Genomic DNA, 22,368 nt, shown 5'->3' on the forward strand with positions numbered 1-22,368 from the left:
GGTTTGCTGCTTGCCACTAGCAAAGCATTGTGAGAGACAACCCAGGCTGGAGAGTTAAGGGGGCACAGTGGTCCCACAATCCGAGGCTGCACCCCAGGGATCCCGTCACAGTCCTCGTCACCTGCTCCGTGGGAACAATCTCTGTTGTGATACCGGTCCTCCTGATCCTGGCACCAGTCCTCCTATTCAAAGTGCCAGTGTCCAGCGGCGATGGTCAGCTGACAAATGCAGGCATCGATGGCTCCTGTATGGTCACCAGAAGGGGATTCCTCTGGCATGGAAGGGCAGTTTAGCCCCTTGCAAAGGCATCACTGGCGTGATTGGGCATCGCAGGTTGCGTCGACTTCTATGGCACTGCCTTAGCAGCACAGCGAGTGGCCAGTGCAGTGGCCCTATTGGAGTGCATGGAGTGATGCCGATGCCCCCTTCGCACCACTTCTTGGCCACTGCCTCGGAGTAATGGTTAATGGCACCAGCGGCACCAGGCTCGGTGTGGGAAACGCACTCGGACGTTGGGGTAAAGGAGTCAGTGCCCACCCCAAAACCCCCTTCCCTCATGGGAGATGATGCCCCAGGGTCTCCCGCAGTGGTTCAATTGTTGTCCTCATCCCCAGACGAGGTGGCAGTGGGACCCTTGAGGGCCAGCCTTCTGGACGATTTTAAAGAACACCAGGCCCTGCTTTGATGGGGTGCCAAGAACTTGGGTTTAGAGGTGGAGGAGATGGCCGAGCATGTAATCTTAGCCTTTACCCCTCCTCGTGTTGCACTACCAGTGCATGATGAAGTCCTAAAAATTGCCAAGGCCCTCTGGCAAACCCCGTCATCCATCCATCCCACCTCCAAAAAGGCCGAAAAGAAGTACTGCATCCTGGCCAGAGGGTTCAAATATATACCCACCCATGTCCAGGCTCACTGGTCCTCTCTGTGGCCAACGAAAAGGACAAGCAGGGGCACACCAGTTCAACCCCCAAGAATAAAGAAGCCAAAAGACTGGACCTTTTCAGGAGGAAAATTTATTCGACAGCCAGCCTGCAGTTCCGGGTGGCAAACCACCAGGCTCTCTTGGGCAGGTACAGTTTTAACTTATGGGACTCCCTCATAAGTTCAAGGAGTCCCTCTCCCAGGATTTGGACAGGAATTCAGCACCCTGGTGGAGGAGGGTACCACGGCAGCAAGGTGATCTCGTCAAATGGTGTGGGATGCAGCTGACTCAGTGGCTAGGTTGGTCGCATCGGCGGTGGTCATGAGCACAGCTCCTGGCTTCAGACTGCTAGCCTGCCCCAAGAAATGCAGTCCTCAATCCAGGACCTCCCATTTGATGGGAATGGATTCTTTGCAGAGCAGATGGATGCAAGGCTGCATGGTTGAAGGACACTCGGGCCACCCTTCGCTCACTGGGTATGCATACGCCACAGCTTGCAAGGAAGCAGTACCGGTTGCCCCTGCTGCCAAGGCCTTGGCAGCCTCGGCCGGGGTCTCAAGGAGAAGGGATAGAGACAGGAGCTTTAGTTGTCGCCATCCTTCCTTCTTCTGTTCACCCGCACAGCCCATCAAAGCATCCAGGGGGTCAGAAGTGCTCATTTTCAGGGTGTGCTTGATGCCCCTGTCATTTCCCAGGATCCACCTCGTTCTTTCCTCCACCGTCTCTGTCCCTACCATTTGGCCTGGTTGCAGGTCACCGCAGACTGCTGGGTACTAAAGATTGTATCTTGAGGGTATACCCTGAAATTCTCGGCCGTCTCTGCCTCCCACCCCACCTCTTCCCCGTCCTTCTTCAGGGACCCTTCTCATGAGCAACTCCTCATTCAGGAAGTCAAGCACCTACTGTGCCTGGCAGAGGTGGAGGAGGTCCCTTGGGACATGGAGAGAAAGGGGTTCTACTCCCGCTACTCTTGCTACTCTCTGAAATCCCCTGTGTCCCAGCACTCCTGTACAGGAACCAGGTAGAGTGGTGCTCTGTTGGGACTGGATAGCAGGGGTGTTACTGTTGCACAGGTGGTGGTCCCCAGCCCTGAAGTGGCTTGAGGAGTATAACCACTTACCAGTAAACACTGCTCCATTTTGGATGAGTTGTAAAGAACACTGATGAATGTTCTGCCATTCCAGTTCCCTGAGCCATCCTGTCTACATCTGCCATGTGAAGGTGGAATGGCTCATTGAACCCCCACTCTGCTATTATAACACCACTTCCTACACATACCCCATGCTCAGTTTGAGTATAAAGAATCAGAATGTAGCCCTTTGGTTTCCTAACCAACTTTCTCCATCGTTCAAGATGAGAATACAGTACCATAATAATCTGCAATTAAGATTGCAAAGAATTTTTCAGGTGAAACAATCCATGGAAAAAACCCAGCACCTTAACTGGTAATCAGATGACTTCTGATACCAATAACTTTGTAACTGCTAAATATTTTTTAAATATTCTGGAAGATTTATGCAAATAAAAGCTGGTAAATCCATTCACCATCAAGAATCCATCTAATAAGAACTGATTAGCCTCCAGGAAGAGTGATATTCCAGACTTTTCTGCCTTTCTAGTCAGCATCCAAATATATGAATCAAAGAACATGAAAATCTGTTTTAAACCTTTCAAATAATATCTTACAAACTTACCAAATATATTCTGTACTATTAGTTGTTCATAAGATTTATTATGGAAACAATAGAATGATCTCAGCCAATCATAGTTTTAGGAAGTCTAAAAACTAAGGCTCTTAATAATAATACTAACCCTTTCTAAGACTACATGTGTGTGATCATGTCATTCATTTTCCATACCAGCATTTGAACGGTTATTCACTTTTTATGACTGAGAAAACATGTATTTGCACATACAATTGAGTAACAGTCAGTTGTTCCCATATATATTTATCTAGTTTGAATCAACACCACCAGTTTGCCCTTGCAAAATATACAATTTTTTGTTTTCTTTTATAGGTCCAATGGTGTGTATACATCTTGTTTCCCTCCTTAGAAAAGTTATCCCCGTAGTTCTGTCCTCAAATAATTAATCCTTGTTTAAATCTGCCCTCAAATAATAATCTGTCTAGCTCATGTTATTAATGTGCTGTCATTGAAAAGTCCAAGAAAATAACAGTACAAATGGTTTTAAATACCCATGAAGCAAGGAAAAATTGTGGATTTTTCCCCCTTTTTTGTTTAATGGCTTGTATCTTTTATCTTGTCACATAGCAGGAATAACATTCAGTAGCATAGAACTGCATTAAAGGACTTTTGCAATTACCAGACTCTTCAACTTATCTTTGGCATTTAACGAACCTCAAAAGCTGTTTATTGCTTCGTATACTTTGCCATTGTGAATATTAGCCTTTAATTAACTGGAAGCGATCAATTACTCTCTGATCTTAGTCTTTTTAACTACAATATTGCAGTGAAGTATTTTTCTCAAGTTGTAAAAGGGAGGGTTTTTTTGTTAAAAACGTAATGGAAAACTTTCATAATGCCTTTGTCATTAGGTATAACAATGGAATCCATAACATGTAGGGATAACCTTTGACAAGGTCCCTCACCAAAGGCTCTTATGCAAAGTAAGCTGCCACGGGATAAGAGGGAAGGTGCTCTCATGGACTGGTAACTGGTTAAAAGATAGGAAACAAAGGGTAGGTATAAATGGTCAGTTTTCAGAATGGAGAGAGGTAAATAGTGATGTCCACCAGGGGTCTGTTCTGGGACCAGTCCTATTCAACATATTCATAAATGATCTGGAAAAAGGAGTAAACAGTGAGGTGGCAAAATCTGCAAATGATACAAAATTACTCAAGATAGTTAAGACCCAGGCAGACTGCGAAGAGCTACAAAAGGATCTCTCAAAATTGGGTGACTGGGCAACAAAATGGCAGATGAAATTTAATGTTGTATATTTTTTAATATTTAGAGATTATGCGGTATTGTTTAGTTTACTCCACTGTCCCAATCACAACATTTACCCCCACTTAAAGGTTGAGAACTCATATACCTGGAAGGTTCTGAGAAAGATAATTTGAACATTTTTGTGTTTTAAATGAATAGGGACATACTGTATGCATTTATAAGACATTGGGTTGCTTTAAATAAACAGAATCAAATCTTTCATCAGCACTACATACATAAGTAATTGTCCTCTTAGACCTGGTTGGAAAATGCCAATTTTTGGGTAGGAAATTTAAAAAAAAATTAAGTTTCCAACAAAAATGTTGTGGTTTTTAAGTCATCTTCTTCTCTTTGTTGTTTTATCAATTTCATATCAACAGCTTCCCCTTGATGGTGCTCATTTGGTGCTTTAGGCAGAGGAGCCTGAACAGCATCATTGTGACATCAGGGGAAACTCCACCAAACTTCATTCTCTCCCTCCAGTAACACTAACCCTAACCTTAAACCCTAACTCTACTGCCTTTCTTGACCATCTCTCCCCTTGACAGACCCATTTGGTACTGCAGGCAAAGGATTCTGCATCAAATGAGCACTATTTATATGAACAAAAATAGTTTTGACTGGACAAAAGTAAATGATCTTGTCTGTGCCAGAGATAGTGTGAGGGGAGTTACTATGCAAATTTCCAGCCTCATTCCTACTCAGCTAATATAGCTCCTGATCTGAAGCAATCCTGGCTATTCCAGTCCAGACCCTTGCACACCCACTGCTCGGTAAAAGCACCACAGTCCTCCATTTGCTGAGACCTCACTTTGCTCAGCCAATAAAACCTATCCTACAAGAAGAAAAAATATTAGGCAAAGGATATTTGCCTGACCCTGTCTTCTTTCAGAAGAATCCCCTATAAAGGAAGAATCGTGGAAGTGGGAAAGTTAGGCCTTATCTACACAGGGAAAATTGATTGGCATATCTATTTCGGAATAACTGTTCCAGTATAATTGAGCTATTTTGGAATAACTCTCCTGGATGGACACTATTCCGGAATAAAATTGCCTATTTATTTATTTATGTATATTATCATAGTGCCTCAGAGCCCTAGTTATGGACCAGGACCCCATTGTGCTAGGCACTATACAAACACAGAACAAAAAGATGGTCTCTGTCCCAAAGTGCTTATAATCTAAATATCAGATTAAACACCAGCCATATACAGACACATATATTGGGGAGTACAAGGAAACAATCAGACAGTATTGGTCATCATGATAAATAGTGGTAGCAGCACACCCATGGCTTAATGGTTGCAAGTTTATTGTAAGGCATCGAAGAAAAGGAGGGTTTTAAGGAGGAATTTGAAAGAAGGTAATAAGGTAGCTTTCTGGATACTTATGGAGAGCTCCTCTCAAGTGAAGGGCATCATGGGAGAAAGCGCAAAAGTGCTTGCCTGAAAAACAAGTGGATGAGGAAGACTGGCATCATTGCCTAAGTCGAGGCAGTGGTTAACATCTCGATAGCCAATGAGAGATGATAGGCAGGGTGGGGATAGACCATGAAGCTCCTTGAATGTGAAGAAAAGTAGTTTGTTTGGCATGATAGGGAGGAGCCAGTGGAAGGATGCAAAGAGAGGGCTAATATGGTCAAAGCAATGGGTTAGGAGAATGATATTTGCGGCAGCATTCTGAATGGATATGTGCAGGCCAAAGATTGATTTGTCAAGGCCAAGCAAAAGGTTGTTGGAATAATCAAGATACTGAAAGCGAGGATGACAGTTTTAGGTGTGTAGATAGATAGAAAAGACCATAATATATAAATGTTATTGAAAAAAATCTTCAATACTTAGATGGAACACAGATATGAGGAGTTAGAGAGAGGTCTGAATTAAGAGTCACAGAAGCCAATAGAGGACAGGACTTAAAGAAGACCATGGCTGATTGTGTCAGTGATCACAAGGGTCCCTTTTGGCCTTGGAATCTATGAATATAAGACATGTCAAGAAAGATGAGTATGTAGTGTTGATTATGAGCTTTGGCTAGAAAGACATCATTACAGATTTTGGCAAGAGCCGTTTCCGTGGAGTACAAGGGGCAGATGTCAGATTGGAGAAGGTCTAGGATAGCATTGGAGGAGACTAACTCCAGTCAGTGATTGCAGACAGTGTGTTGACTAAGTTTAGAGATGAAAGGGAGAAGGGAAATGTGGGAATTGGAGAGGCAAATGGGACCAAGGGTAAGTTTTTTTTTTAAAATGGGAGAGACCAAAGCTTTGTTTTGTGAGGGGAAAGCACCAGAGGTAGTGACAGGTTAAAGAGAAGAGCAAGAGGGAGGGGATGAGAGTGGACAAGAGGGAGATCAGGAAAGAGAATGGGGTGGAGTCACTGAGGCAAGTGATGAGGTTAGAGGAGGAGAGCAGACAAGAAACTTCTGCATCTGTGATAAGAAAGAAGGAGAAGAGGTGTAGGAGGGGACAGGAAGGCAAGCCAAGGGGAAGGAGAAGATCATGTTGTATTATGCTAATTTTCTCTTGGAGGAAATGGGCAAGATCCTATGCAGAGAGAAGTGGAGGCAGTAGGAGATGAGAAGGAAAGGGAGGAAAGGGGTATAGGTGTGACTTTAGGAATGATGGCACAAGAGAAGCAGAGGCAGTGGTGGGGAGGCATGTGTGAGGTGCAAATGGTGGGAGTGGTGCGAGAGTCAGGGTTAGGACAAATGTCACCAGACATATGGAGGAGGATGTGGGACCTAGATTTGTGCTGGTGGAAGAAGGTAGGAGATCAGTGCGAAGAGGGGAAGAGGAGTAGGTAGAGATGGTGGGGATTGTAGAGGGATAAGGCAAGATGGAGCCACTGAGGGAAGGGGATGGGAGGGGCAGGGGAGGAAGAGGATGAATGGATACTATGATGCAGAAGATGCATGTGTTGAGGAGCTATGGGTGACTGGCAGATGAACAAAATTACAAAGAAAAAAAACAAAACAAAAAAACAAGCACAAGTCCCTGCTTTCTGGGAAATGCCTTCTGTTATAGGAGGAGCCCTCTCACTCACCACTGCTGCCAATCATTGTCCCTGTTGGTGGCAAGGGGGCAGGACCAGGCTAAGATGTACTAATGTCTGCTACACCGGTCTAGCACTTCATCTCTACTGACTGGGAAAGTGCCCCCTGTAATAAGCAGAGCCCCCAAGTTGCAGTCCCCATTGGTGATGAGGGATTGGGGACATAAACTCATTTTTATTCCAAAATAAAGTATCACAATGGGGAGCTATTCTGGAACTACTTTTTCCATAATAGTTATGCTGGTCCATTTTCCCATGGAGACAAGGCCTTATTTCCAGGCCTGATTCTTCTTTTACACCAGTATTAATGCATTGATTTTAGTGAATTTGCTTATAGAAGTCACAGAATGGTTTTTTTTGCAGAAGTTAATGCTGATGGGGGTCACATTAACTTTAACTAGACATTGTGAAAAAAATTCTGCACATTACGAGGAGGATACTATTGTGTTTGGTGGCCTACTCCAGCTCCACTCCCTCCTCTTGGACACACCTCCTAAAGCCCATATTGCCAAAAACATGCTGTTTGTACATTCAGGACTGCTTAGAAACCTCTCCCTCTTAAACATCTACCTACTGCTGTAGCCTGTATTTGTGTGTATCTCTTCCCTCTCCCATGCCAAAAAGCAAAGGGGAAGTGATTTGTGTCTTACTTTCATATTAAAGCAAATAGAAAGATGCTTCCCAAGGAGACGTGTTCTTCTAGATGCTGATAAAAAATAGTTTACACTTATGTATTGCTTTGTATGTTAACTGCTTTACAAACCAGAAGTAATTAAACCTCCTAAAACATGTACAGTATTGTAAAACTTGTGAGCATGTAGTATTATTTCTATTTTTAAAAGGTGTGGAAACTGATGCAAAGTTTAAAATGAAAAGACAATTTTTCATCGGATGATCCAAAAAACATTTACAATGCATTTAGTACCTACAGGACAATGCAAACAAAATTCTAAAGAATAATACTAAATTTAACAGTAATACTCCTTTCCTTTAATGTCTATTAAAAACCCTAACAGAACACTTAAATTAAAAGAAGTATAACATGGGAAGAGTGAAATCAGTGCCACCTGCTATCTTATCAACCCCTTTTAAACCACTAATGTTTCTAAACAAATTTCAGCATTTTTATTTAAAAAATGCAGTTGCATTATGGTTTGTTTGTTTATGTTTTTTTTAGGTAAGAGGACCCCCAGTTGCAGGAGCATTTAAAGAAAGACCAACAAAGCCTACAGCATTTCGCAAGTTTTATGAGCGAGGAGACTTCCCAATTGCCCTTGAGCATGATACAAGAGGAAATAAAATAGCCTGGAAGGTAAGTCAGGGCACAGCTGTAACAGCCAGCTGCATTTATTGAAGTGACATATCTCATTGCCAAACAAAGTTGGCTTATAAGTAAATAAACTGGAGTAATTTCTTTGCAAATGGAAGATGGTGGGGGAGCTGTTAGAGAAAGGCCCCCTGAGTCAGCCATCTACCTTGGCTAACAATTAAATTATATGTTGCAAAAAGGAAGATGACAGAGTTGCTTTGCCTTAGAGTATTGTCTCCTGCCCAATTCGTCTCTATTTCTATGAGGACCTGGCAACCCAGCCTATTTCAGGCAGTCCATCAAATGATAGAAGTAGCTGGATACAGTGAACAGCAGCCATTTATCTCTCCCAGATTTCACCTTCCTGCAGGACACTTCCAAATGGAAGCTTTAATTACCTAAATGGATAGGTCAAGATTGCCTGCTCCCTGGAAATGCAGAGCAGAATACAAACGAAGGCAAATTCTCATTCCACGGCTGTACTCTCAGTCTGCAGCATATGTCAGGCAGCGTAATCGCTGTCATACGTGCCCCTGTTAGAGGCTGACCTCCACTGCAGAAACCATTACGGCTCCGACATTTCTCTGACAAAAGGTTAATTGGCTTCAAAATAAATGTATTGCCTAATGACTCCATTCTAATGCGTCTGTGTTTCCCTCTAAAAGGCTCAGTGATGTTATTTGTAAAACTTGCCAATCTTTTAAGTAACTAGAGCAGGCTTTTAAATTTAATTTGAAAAATGAATGCTGATCTTTAACCTGCTCCTGCTATTTAATTATTTTTGTTATCAAAGAATTACTTTACTTTTTGTGTTATTTATTGGGCTAGAAAAAGATTTTTCTGGAAACAGAATAATAGTTACATAGGATGAGCGTGATATACATGAGGAAAAATACATCAGATTTGTAGAATTTGAATTGTTCATGTCAAACATGATCCTAATTTAAAAATATAGCTCTGTTAATTCAGTGAATGGAAGAGGAATTTCACAATACAGGGTTTGAGCCTCCTCTCACTGACATCAATGGGAGCAGGATTAGGATTATAGTGTGGTAAGTGAAAGTATGCAGTTTAATTACTGGTTATTCGGATATAGCTTTTTACTTACCAGGCTATAAGTTGTTGTGAAGGCCAAGACTATAACAGAGTTAAAAAAAGAACTAGATAAGTTAATGGAGGATAGGTTCATCTATGGCTATTAGCCAGGATGTGCAGGGATGGTGTCCCTAGCCCAGGGGTGAAAGTAACATTGTACACTATTGGTTCGGGGCCTTGGGCGGTAGCGGTGGCTGGGAGCCCCGGGCCCTTTTAAATTGCCGGCCCCAGGGCAGCTGCTCATTCCCCTCCCCTTTTCCATTGGTGGCTTGGGGGACAGGGAGCAGCGCTTTAACATTGGCTGCATACGGGCCGGACTGGCGGTCACTTTTTACCGGTGCGCCATACCCATACCGGCCCGGACTGGCCCACTTTCACTCCTGCCCTATCCTCTGTTTGCCAGAAGCTGGGAATGGGTGACAGGGGATGGATCACTTGATGATTACCTGTTCTTTTCATTCCTTCTGGGGCACCTGACATTGGCCACTGTCAGAAGACAGGATACTGGGCTAGATGGACCTTTGGTCTGACCCAGTAGGGCCGTTCTTATGTTCTTAAAAAGGGCACTTGTTTTGTGGGAAACATGGAACAGACTGTAACTTTATTTCATATAACTATTAAATCAATGCAGGGAAACAAGACATAGTTCTTGCAACAAGGGGAACCTGCAGCCAACCTCTCAACCATAGCTTTTCCATGTTCTCAGTGAAAACTGGGGGATTCCAATATCCCCTCTGACTGGTCCATGGATTGATTTGGCCATGCTACCTTCCAGGACTTAGTTTATTCACTCTAAACTCATAAAGAGGTCTAACTAGCCTTAAACTGCTCTCCAGCATTTTCTGCCATTGCGGATCAGTGTCCTGAGGTATTTCAATTTCTAACCTCATAGCTTCAAATTGAGAGATTCCAACCACTTTTACCCCATTTTAATTGCTAATTGGCCTACATATTTCCACCACTAGAACCATCTTGCCACTAGATGCTGCTAGTGACTGCTTGGCTAGTAACCAAGACAATTTGCATACAGCCAACCTTCCAAGCAAATCTTAATGTCTAGAATAAATAAGTTGTTCCCAATGTCTGAAAGGTGAATTGTGTTGGAATGGAATGGCCCTGGGTAATCTCAGGCTATGTTCAATGTGCTACGGTGCCGCAAACATAATCCAGGAAAGGCTTTCTCATTTCTCATAGTTCACATTTCTCCTGGCCCTAATGGCTCTCTCAACCTCTGCAGTAACATGTTGGACCATAATACAATAATACGGTCAGGGAGAGGTAGGATTGCAATCCAGGCCCTTTCTGATATTCCTAATCCCAGTCAGATGACCAAATTAGATCATTGATTACTACGCAGTTTAAGGCACACACTGAAAAATGGGTAAAGTGGAAGGAAGATGGGCTTTTCTTGGTTCCCACCTTACCTTACGAGGGGACCAGGTAGAGATCCTGGCAGTTGGGAGGATGCCCACTATTGCAGGACTGTGGGCAAGATGAGGAGAGTGGTGTTCATACACATGTTAATAGCTGTGCGGGTAGGGTTTATATTTTTCTCTTTGTTTTAAGACACAGACACATAGCTCAAATACAGGCATACACCCCAATACTAATTTTCATCCATTATATTGACTTCTAAATCTGCCTAAATCATGAAAACAATGATCTAATATTTCTCAGTCAAAAACTTTGTTTTCTTTAGAGAGTTTGCTAGAACTGCATTAATAAATGAAACTAGATGTTGCCTTTAATGATACAATGTTTGGAAGAGGTTTTTCTAGAAAACGCTATATAGAAACTTCATTCTATTGCTTTTATTTCCATGTATCAGCCAGTTTTACTGAAACAAGGACAAGCAGAGAAGAAATAAATGATGTCACATTTATCATAGATATTTTAGTCTTGATATAACCGCATAGTATCATAATTTTACTGTTTTTTTCTTGTTCTGTTTATATGAGATGCATGTCATGGTTCATTTTGCTCATTAGCTTGTCTTTTCAGTGGTGCACCAGAACTAATGTAAGGGGAGTCTCAAAAACGTGATTTGTTCTGATAAAGGAAAACACCTCAGGATGTTCTTCCTTCCCATGAAATAGACAATATTTAATTTTCTAATAATTATTAAAACATGATGTAAAATAATTATAATTATGAGATGTTAAAATAGTGAAAAAAATGTGTTGATCACTCAATCATTCCATTATAGCTGGGGTCAACATGGTGGTCTTCAGTTAGCTGGAAAAAAATCTGAGATTTTTATAAAAACTAAGATCAATGGTCTAACAATATGTGTAGAGAGGGGTTTATTGTGTCTAGTAAGCAAACACAGACCTGCAAACACTTATACACATGCTTAACTTTAAGTATGTGATTAGTCCCATTTAGGGAGTTGTCTACACATGAAAGTTATTCTAGAATAAAGTAGGGTGTGAATTTAAAGCAGAATAGCTATTCCATGTGTAGACAAGCCCTGTGTGCAGAATTTGAGCCATAATTAGGACCTGATTTTCCTCTCATATGCACTGGTAGAGTTGTACTGGTTTGAGAACAGTATCAATGGAGGACTACAACTATCTAACATGGTTTTAAAGGTATTAAATCCTCTCTACAAAAGGTGCTAAGTAGTGTTTAAAACTGTGTTAATAAAACCATGTTAGCTAATATGTTTTTAAAACACCACCTTTTCCCCTAATTTAGACAGTGCCTTGGAGGTTTGAATTCATCTCTTCCTGGGTAAAGCTCAAGTAAAGGGGCTTAGTGCAGGGGAATATGCAGATGTTTAGAGGAAATAAAACCCAGGCATAAGTGTGGATTGAATGGCCCCTCTGTGCCATCTTATTTGGAGCTAGTATAGAGATCTGCTTTGCCTGCACTCCCAGAGGGTTTATTCTGGATGTGTAGTTTGTTGAGTTGCCTTTTGCCATTTATAATTTGCAATTTCACAATGGAAAATGAAAGGAGATGTGCGTTTTATGACTTTGCGGGGTTGTGACAATGTCTGATCTCTATCTGATCAACTGGAGACACAATACTATTCAGTGGATTTTTTTCAATAGAGGCCAAAGTAAATTAGATTCTTCTACAACAAAGTTAACTCTTACTGTAGGTTTTTAAATTTACCATGGCAAAGGGCATCTCCTTGGTATTGTGCTTCAAAGGCAGTCATATTAGACTCTTTCTTCTCCCTCCCCTTCTTTTTTTTATATTATTGTTCAGATTTTTTTTTAAAGGCTGTTTCCCCCTGATAGGGGAAAACAAATAAATAGATAAAATGTATTTATAATCTAGGACTAGAAAAGTGCTGTATACAAAAATAAAAAAAAAGTGACCCACACTTGAAAGAATAACAAATAGACAAAGTACTAAACAACTCGTGCAACACCTCCTCCCCCCCCAGACATACCCTTAAGAATAAAAAGTAATACCAGTCTAAACAATCTTGGTTTACAAACTATAATCAGTTTCCCATCTAAAATAAGAAGACAGGAACCTCTTACTCATAGCATCTGCCTGTGTTTGTGGAAAATAGGCCCTTTCAAAGGAACTTGGTATCTTTTATTGATGAGATTATAAATTTGATTGATAAAAGTAACTGTGTTTATATAGTATATTTAAACTTCCATAGGGCAATTGACTCGGTACCACACAATATTCTGATTAAGAAACTAGAACCATACAAAGTTAACATGGCACATATTAATTAGATTAAAAATTAGCTAAGTGATAGGTCTCAAAATGTAATTGTAAATGGGGAATGATCATCAAATGGGTGTAGTGGAGTCCCACAGGGATCTGTTCTTGGCTCCACTCTAACATTTTAATCAGTGACCTGGAGGAAAACACAAAATCATTATTTAACACAAAGATTGGGTGAATGGTAACTAACGAAGAGGACAGGTCACAAATACAGAGCAATCTGAATCACTTGGTAAGCTGCATACAAGCAAACAATATGCCTTTTAATATGGCCACAAGTAAAGTCAGGCATCTATGAATATAGAATGTAGGCCATACTTACAAGAAGGGGGACTCTATCCTGGGAAGCAGTGATTCTGAAAAAAAGATTTTGGGGTCATGGTGGATAATCAGCTGAACATGAGCTCCTGGTATGATGCTGTGGCCAAAAGGGCTAATACAATCCTTGGCTCATAAATAAGGGAATATTGCATAGGTGTATGGAGGATATATTACCTTTGTATTTAGCACTGTAGTGGTGTCCACAATTCAGGATGTTGATAAGTTTGGAGAGGGCTCAGAGAAGAGTCACGAGAATCATTAAAAGATTGGAAAACATGCCTGACGTGACAGATTCCAGGAGCTCAATCTGTTTATTTTAACCAAGAGATGATTAAGTGGTGATTTGCTCATGATGTCTAAGTACATATATGGAGATCAAACATTTGATAATAGGCTCTTCAATCTAGTAGACAAAGATATAACATGAACCATTGGCTGGAAGCTGAAGCTAGACAAATTCAGAACAGAAATAAGGCACACGTTTTGAACAGTGTGGAATAATTTACCAAGGGTTGTGGTGAATTCTCCATTACTGGCAATTTTTATAGAAGTTTTTCTAAAAGATATGCTCTAGTTCAAACAGGAATTACTTCAGAAAAGTCCTATGGCCTTTGTTATGCAGGAGGTTAGATTAGATGATCACAGTGGTCCATTTGGCTTTATAATTTATGAATATTTGTGAAGTTATCTCTTTGTTACTCTCAGGACTCAAACCTACACCCTGACTTGTTAGTTATTTCCATGGAGGGAAAAGCGAGCCTTCATATTAAGCACTTAGCTCTTTAGTCCATTTATCAGACAAGCCTGAGATTTTGATTGCAATCCAAGCAAAGCATCTACTCAGAATACTCTGGACTTTTTAATTCCCCTTCATGAAAACTTCAAGCATCTGCATCCTGTGAGTTTCTTTGGCAACTGGCAACTGGCATATGGCCAATATAATATTTAGAAGTGCACATTATGCCCTCAATTTACATATGTGCATCGACATTAGTCTTGAATGCATAAAAAAATGATAAACACTCATGTTTCAGGGCAGAAAGCCACCTATAACTGAGAGGTAGGAAAAAACTTCGTCTATGGGTAGGTTATTTCATAACTGTCCATGCTTTTTGCATCTTCCTCGGAAGCATCTAGTCCTGGCTACTAACAGTTTGGTAGGGTAATTCCTATATTATACAAAAAAGTTGTTACTGTTACAGCAAACTTAATAGTTTGGATCTTGATGACAATATTGCTGTTAATTTGGAGTTTGCAAGTAGTCAGAAGTGTGAACTTTTAAAAAATGAATTTATTAAACTGTGCAGTAATCTTCTGTAGGTATTGTGGATAGTTGTTTGGCAATCCTGCAGTTCTCTGGTAGCCTATGTATATCACAATTTGATTTTAAAGTTTAGTAATATGTTCTTGTGCACAATTTCATATAGAGCTCTGAATAATAAATGCTCATAGCTCAGGACTGACAATATACATTCCTGAATTTTAAAAAGTCAGAATCCAATTAAACCTTGAACAAGGAAAGTTGATAAAACCAAAGAAGTATTTCTGAATTATTAAGGAGACATTTTAAATACATGCTCAGCATATCCCAGAGATAGTCCCCAGAATGTTTGGAAAATCAGGATTATTTAGGTGGTAAAGGTTAATTATAAAAATCATTATGCTCTGAAAAGGAAAAGAAATAGCAATTCTTCAAAACAATTTTAGCATTTTCAAAAGAATGGAAACCAATTTCAAGGTTGGCAAACTTTTCTGTGCAGCAAAAACAGGAAGGTAGGCCTGGTCTATATTTGCCAGCATAGCTATGTCAGTTAGGGGTATGATTTTTGCTGACACAGCTATGCTAACAAAAGCCCTAGTATAGATGCAGTTATACAGGCAAAAGAGTACTTTTGCCAGCATGGTTTATTTTACTGGGGAAACTGGTATAAGCTATACCAGCAAAATAACTTTTTTACCGGTATATACGGCATCTACACCAGGAGGATTTACTGATATAGCTATACCAGCAAAACTTTTTAAGAATAGACAAGGCTGTAGGTAAAAGAAGGATAACTGGTGTTTCTATTATCTTCTAGTGAGTGATAGTGATTTATTTTTCTTAGCTTCTATTAATCAGAAAAGGCATGTATGGCCACCTACATAGAATTCTTTTATTGAATCTGGATTGTGCACACAGCCTTCCATCACACAGTTGACTAGGCCATGGAGGCCTTTTTCTTTTTGAGGAAGGTAGAACATGGGAGGAGACTCATGTAAATTAGTATCCTATCCTCGTTTTGTTCTCATTTTCTATTGAATCAATGACCCCCTTGCATATAGCCACAAAAGAGATGCTGTTATGACTGATTCAGAGCTCTTACTATTATGTTGGTTCCTGGACTGGGGGAAAGGGGAAAGGAGTAGTTTTCTTCTTGATGGTACTTGTTTTTCTGCCAAAGGGTATCCTCTTCCCTTCAGTTGAGAAAATGCCTGGAATATTTTTAAATTTGGTAATTATTTTGGTTGGTATTGATCAACATAAATCAGTACTTACTGATTCTGTATATACCTTACTCTCAAATGTTGTTTTAAACTCATTTATGAAATGAATTTCAAAATTCAGACCACTTAAAAGCCAGTAAAAAATACAGCAATGCATTTATTTCCATAAAAACAGTCTCGGTGCCATGCTAATTTGTTGTAATTTGTAAAGTCAGATTTTTGGCAGCAAATAGGACATATTGACTGCAAGAGATAACCTCTTTTTTGAAAATAAAATATAGATATACATTTATTTGCTCCTTCTTCCATTCCTTCTTAAGCAGTATTTAACATCTTTGTTAATAAAAGATGCTAAAAGGGGCATACTATTAGGTTAAAAACCAGGAACAATGTCATGTGGACTGAAAATTGGCTGAAAGATAATATGCAAAGGGAAGTGACAAATGGCAGTATATCAAGATTGGGCCATGTAGCTAGTGGGTACCACAGAAACTGATATTAATTCTTGTTTTATTTATCATCTTCATAAGTGATCTAGAAGAAGTAAACTGTAAAATAGTGAAACTTCAAGATTATATTAAATTGGATAGATCTGCAAATACCAGTGAGCATAGAAATAACACACAGTAATCTAGAGAGATTAAAAACATCAGCAGATAATATGAAAATAAGTTCTTGGGAAATTGAATACTAAATAATGTATTTGGGGGGAATAGTCTGCCACACATATTCAGTGAAGGAGAAAGGTGAAAAGCAGGTATGCTAAAAAACTCACCCAACTGTAATAGCAATAGTGCATAGAAAATTTAGACATATGCAATTTGATATAGCAGCAAAAAAGACAATTCAGTTTTGGGCTAGAAACACAGCAATAGTTCCTCTTCAGTCAGGCAAAATGTTATTTAAAACTAAGAAGCCTACTGTATCGACTTGCTGATATCAATGCAGTATAGATGAATACCACTTATCATCCTATATGGTTGTGATGCTAGTTTGCTATTTTTAAGCTAATCAGTCTCAAAGTGCTATAATTTCTGATATGCATGTGAGCTTTTCAGAGAATTCCAAAAATTCAAACCACAGTTCCGGTCTCTTGGCTTCTTTGTATTCAAGTTTATGATTTTAAAAAATGCAGACAGTTTAACACATAGCTTAATTCTCATTTAAATGAAAGTCTCTTTACACCAGTCTGACACTATAAAGTGGATGTAAATTACATTTACACCCACTTTAAAGCCCTTTTGCACTGCTAGAGTATTTAAAGGGGCCTTAGAATGGATAAGAATCAAGGGTGAAATCCTGTCCCATTTAAGTAAATGGCAAAACACCACTGATTTCATTAGGGCCAGGATTTCACCCTGAGTGCCTACTGGCCTCTCCCTCCCTCATCCCCCTAGGTTGTATAAAAAAGCTTTTCCTGCTGATAATGTTAATTTATGAATTCACTGATGATATTCAGTGGAGTCCACTTCTGGTCAGCTCAACTGTAAGATATAATGTCCTGAGTCACAGAATTCAAAATGAAGTGATCAGCATCCCTTTAGATAATTGTAAACAAAAATATCTTTCTCGCAACTACGAATGCTCAGTTACCTATCATTATATTTAATATTTATACATTTGTGTTTTGTCTCCAAGCGCTTTACAAACATTAATTTTCACAACACCTATGTGAGTTAGGTAAGTAATTTTATTCCTGTTTTACAGAAGGCAAAAGAGAATACAAAACTGAGGCTTGGAGGGTAAAACAACATTTTCAAAGCTGTTATCTAAATTTGGACATCTCTTGTTTTTGGTGCCAAGTTTCAAGGTGGGCACCACAAACAAAACATAGGTACCAAAAATTAGTGGACACTTTTAGAAAAATTTGCCCTAGATAACTTGCACAGTACCACATGGGGTCATTGAAAGAACTAGGATTCTAGGCTCCCAGAATCAGGGTTTTCAGCTGTTAGTATAATTTATACCAGTAATTCCAGATAAAAGTGGTCTTTTCAAATCATATTTTTAAAAATAGTCATGTTCTCACTAAATATACTAAAAATAGGTTTTCAAACAGATAATCAAAGTTTTCAAAAATGTGCATAATTTAATTGGATGTTTAAAGTATTCATTAAAATTTCGACAGAAGTGTCTGTACAAATACCTAGAATTTTGTGATGACTCATCACTTGCTTACTGTATGAAGAGCTTTCATGATTTTACTCCTTTTCACTTCTTTTTAATTCTGGAAGGATACTTCTTTGCATGTCTTGGTGGAATTGCTGTTCATGGAGTGAAAGATGGAAAACTATATCAGAACAAAGTGTTTTCACTGACATAACTGATAATTTAATGGAGTACAATAGAATTTGAAATAATTATTTAGCTAAATATGCCTGGTTCTATTTTCTTATCAATTTTTAAAAAACTGTATTTTAAAATGCCACAGTGAAACAGTAAATTATATCATGAATATGAGAGACATCATTGCACTCTTCTTCTCCACTTGTGGCTCACTTTTATGAAGCATCCATTATCGATTCAGTTTATCATAATTCACTGTTCTTTTCCTTTCCATTTCTTTCATATTTATAATTCAAAAATGTGATGAACTGTTTCTCTTCCCTCCTCAAATAAAGTACCATATTTATTAAAAATTGTGACATGCACATTTACTTAACAGCTGAATAATTTGTTTCCTTTAAAGAGTAAAGGATGTTGTCCCAGTGTTCCTTTTTCTTTTAATAACGGTAAGTGCTAGAATTTGAATGCCAGTCTTCAGTGGGACTGAATTTGAATGCCAGTCTTCAGTGGGACTAAAACAGGCCTTGCAAAGAAAAGTGACAGTTTACCTGATTTCTGTAATACAAAGCTGCCATATTTCAATTATTAATTCCTCTGTGATTAATTAATAGTCACAGCTTATTCTAGGATTCTAGAAAATGATAATCTTGTGGCAGCTAATTTATTATTCCTCTTTTTTTTCTCCATACACAATTAAAGTCATCCCTTTATTTGATGTAAATTGCTGTCTCTTGAAAGTGTACTGAATGAAAACCCAGCCATGTATCAGAAATAACTTTAATTTACATTTGCTAAATGACCTCTGAAAGCTAGATGAAAGATTTTCTGCTGAATGGGCTGGTGCTCCCTGCCTCTATAATTTATGTGAGAAATTAGTGCGAATAGTTCACTTTTATGAAGCAGTGCTGCTTGTAGCAAGCCTGCAGAAACAATTTTCCCCCAAGCCTCCATCTGTTCTTCAAACCAGGGCATATGCCATCTCATCGAGCTTGAAAGTCAACTGATTTATAACTCTTGAAAAGTGCATAGATTGAAAAGAAAGGTCGACTGCTGTTATGTGACAATGATTTGTTGGGCACTTGGATAAAGACAATTCACATTACTATGGACCCAAAGGGAAACAAGTGATGTTGTAAGCTTCAAAAGTTGGTAGATTGACAACCAGAAGGAAAACAAATTGCTCCTCCTCTTTGACTTAAACAGCTACCTCTCTTCAAAAAAGGGAGAGTGTTCAGAAGGTAGGGGAAGTCAACATAGCCAAGATATTTTATTATCACTGTGTTTCAGGCAGAATAGTCTTTTTTTCCCCAGCTACAAAGGTTGTTGTCTAGAAGTGTCAGAGCTCGTTGCACTTTAATCTTTAAACTGTAAGCAGAAACATCAGTCTTAAAAGAGCTTGTTGCTGCTTGTCAGAAAGTTCCGTTCAGTGGCACAAACAGGGCTTTGATGAATTTTCTGTATCTGCCCTGAAGGTGAATCCAGAGCCCTGTCCCAATTAGTAATTTAATGAATAGCTCATTCTCTGTCCCATCACTTATGATTCCCCCTCCCTTTACTCAAGGACTACAAAGAGCTAAATCTCTATGGCAGGTGACAAATCAAATCAAATTGACAACTTGACCATAAGAAAATCAATGTGTTTGATGTTTTCATTTATGTTGGTGAAACACTGTGTCTGTTCTGATGTGACGCTTGGAGACAGAGAGTGAATTCTCAAATCCATTTTCTTTTATCAAACTTGTAATTTTTTTTTATTTCAACCATCAACCAAAAAACAAGAAACAGTTAGTGTTCAAATGCATAAAATATTTTAGCTAAGAAAAGTAAATATAATTAGTGCAGAGGAAACTTTTTAATGTGAAAATTACCGGACAGAGCTTGACTTAGAAAAGCACCAAGAGACAAAAGAAAAGCATATGTAAGTAGGGAAACGAATTGTTTTCCACACATGTGAAATACTACTTTCATTTCATAGTTCGGGTCTCTTAAAGAGTTGTAAGAGAAGTCTGGCATTGTAACTGCTTACATATTACTGGAAAAGCCTATTAGAGTCTACAGTCATGAGGTGTTATATAACCATGTCTATCCTGACCTGACTTACTTAGACATTGAGAATTTTCTAATGTTCTGCTTAGTATAGCTCAGTCAAGAAGAGCCCAGAAGGGCAGATTGAGTAGGTCATATTCTGAATGTTTTCAATTATATAAAATAGATTTTCTCAAAGGCCATCACCGATGCCACTATATGATATAGCAGAAATAAAACTATATAAATAAAATAATACAGACATCATATAATTTGCCTTTATAAAATGGGCTTTTTGAAAAGCAGAATCTGATTGGCTAATGAAACTTCAGGTTGTGTGAGTATCCCCTATAATTTTATGGAACAAAGTTTAATGTGTCTTTTCTTGCTGCAAACATATTATGTCCCAAAAATATATTAATATAATAACTCCACTTTTGGAAGTGTGTTATACTGAATACACATACTTCTCATGTGGCCAGATCAAAGGCTCTTAGCCTTTTATCTACTGCTTTCCCAAACCCGCTAGGCATTTTTTTTACTCTTGCTTTATTTATTTTTTATCCAATATATTTATTATATATATATATGTTTCTTTATTATAATGCAGCAAATTTTTTAAGATGTAGTCTGTATTATGTTCAGCATGGCAGTATTCCTATGTGATAACAGTCCCAGCACATGCTAGGCTCTATGTATTGTGGACAAAGTAAATTTCTTCTTTAAGTTTTAAGGGAAACAGTCCCCCATTGCCATCCAATTGTTGCACATAATGCTTGGGTAACAGCTGCTTATAGGGAATCTTAAAATTCTGCTTCATGCTCACTAAGAGGCAAAATCTCCAGGTTGTTATTTTCTTTTCTGTGACTTGCTGTAGTATCAGACAGAAAAAAATATGTTTTGTTTGTTTATTAAAGATACACCCACTAACTATAAGAGATGCCTGAAAATTAGTGCTAGAATTATAACCCAAAATTATTGAATTAACAAGATTTATATTTTATTTAAGTATATATTCTAATTAAATGCTTTATTTGAAGAATCATGCATTGACTCTTTTTTTCTGTTTGAAAATAAATATTTTGTGCAGATGTTCATACTTTATTTAAGGAATTATTTATTAGCTAAAGACTGATAGAAATAAGCCACCTCAAAATAAGTCAAATCATGGTCCTAATGGGGTATCTTAGTATTTAAATTGGAGCTTAGATGTAAAAGTCAGATTTAAAAAAAAAAAGTTTGCTTACAGTGATGTGTTAATACTGCTCTTTGCAGTGAATACCAGCTTGTAATAAAGACTAGCAACATGAAAGTGAAGTTCTTCTTTGAGTTATTGTGCACATGTATTCCACGCCTAGTGTACATGCACCCCATGCACGTGAGACTGGAATCTCTTCTGAATAGCACCCTACCCCATAGCTAAGAGCATAAAGAGCTGGGTGGCTGCATCTACTCTCCATTTCCTTCTTACAGCATGTGGCTTCAAAATGGAATGCCTGTAGCGTCTGCATCACTGCATGCTGTACGACTTAATTTCTATAGTTAGCTTCTAGTTAGTTAGTTAGATTGTTGGCTTTATTGGTTTCTGCCCGTTGGCACAACAACAACAAAAACCCTCTCCCAACTTATTAGCTTAATAGATGAGGTCTTTGAGCCCACATGCTGCCTCTTGGCACCAGACCCCCACTGAACATGGTTAGCCATTCCTGTTAACAACAGATTCTCTAAGATGCTTGGAAGAAGCATATATACCACGTAAATGGAAATTGTTTGCTAAAGTTCCTTGGCTTATTATTGTGGTCCATCAGAGCACTATCTTAATTAAACTTAGAATTAGAAAGGTGAATTTCTTCTAGGAGTAGACTTTGTTTTCCAAAAGTTGATTGATTGATTAATTATATACCTATGACTCTTCTTCCTTATAAGATAGTCCTTTTGATTAATACTACCTCTTATAGGAGGGACAGAGAAATTATTACTTTGTGCTTCTATGAGGAAAGCACAGGATTAGGAATCATGTCTAAGTTTCTCTGTGAAGTAAGTTCATCCTTTCATATAAATCAAGAAATCTCCTTATTTAGCTTTTGTACAGCCTCATCTTCAGATAAGGAAATGGTTGTGGTGTAAGATAAATGTTATCGTATCTAAAATGTTACCTAGATAAAACATGCTCTTCTCATCTAACAATCTTTTATTTCCTGGAAGGGATTTTAAGAAGTCCAAGAAGTAT

The 22,368-nt window shown here is 38.8% G+C and overlaps 1 protein-coding gene across 11 annotated transcripts in view; it reads left to right on the top strand.

The window, feature by feature from the left end:
- Nucleotides 1–22,368, top strand: part of PACRG (parkin coregulated) — a 455,962-nt gene that overhangs the window by 137,857 nt on the left and 295,737 nt on the right. For all 11 annotated transcript variants that reach the window (XM_065590399.1, XM_005287947.4, XM_024108470.3 and 8 more), the window contains exon 3: nt 8,100–8,234. In XM_065590399.1, coding sequence (XP_065446471.1) covers nt 8,100–8,234 — 135 coding nt within the window. The remainder of the gene's footprint in view (nt 1–8,099; nt 8,235–22,368) is intronic.

The sequence above is a fragment of the Chrysemys picta genome, chromosome 3, assembly GCF_011386835.1.
Source record: "Chrysemys picta bellii isolate R12L10 chromosome 3, ASM1138683v2, whole genome shotgun sequence".
Classification (NCBI taxonomy): Eukaryota; Metazoa; Chordata; order Testudines; family Emydidae; genus Chrysemys; species Chrysemys picta.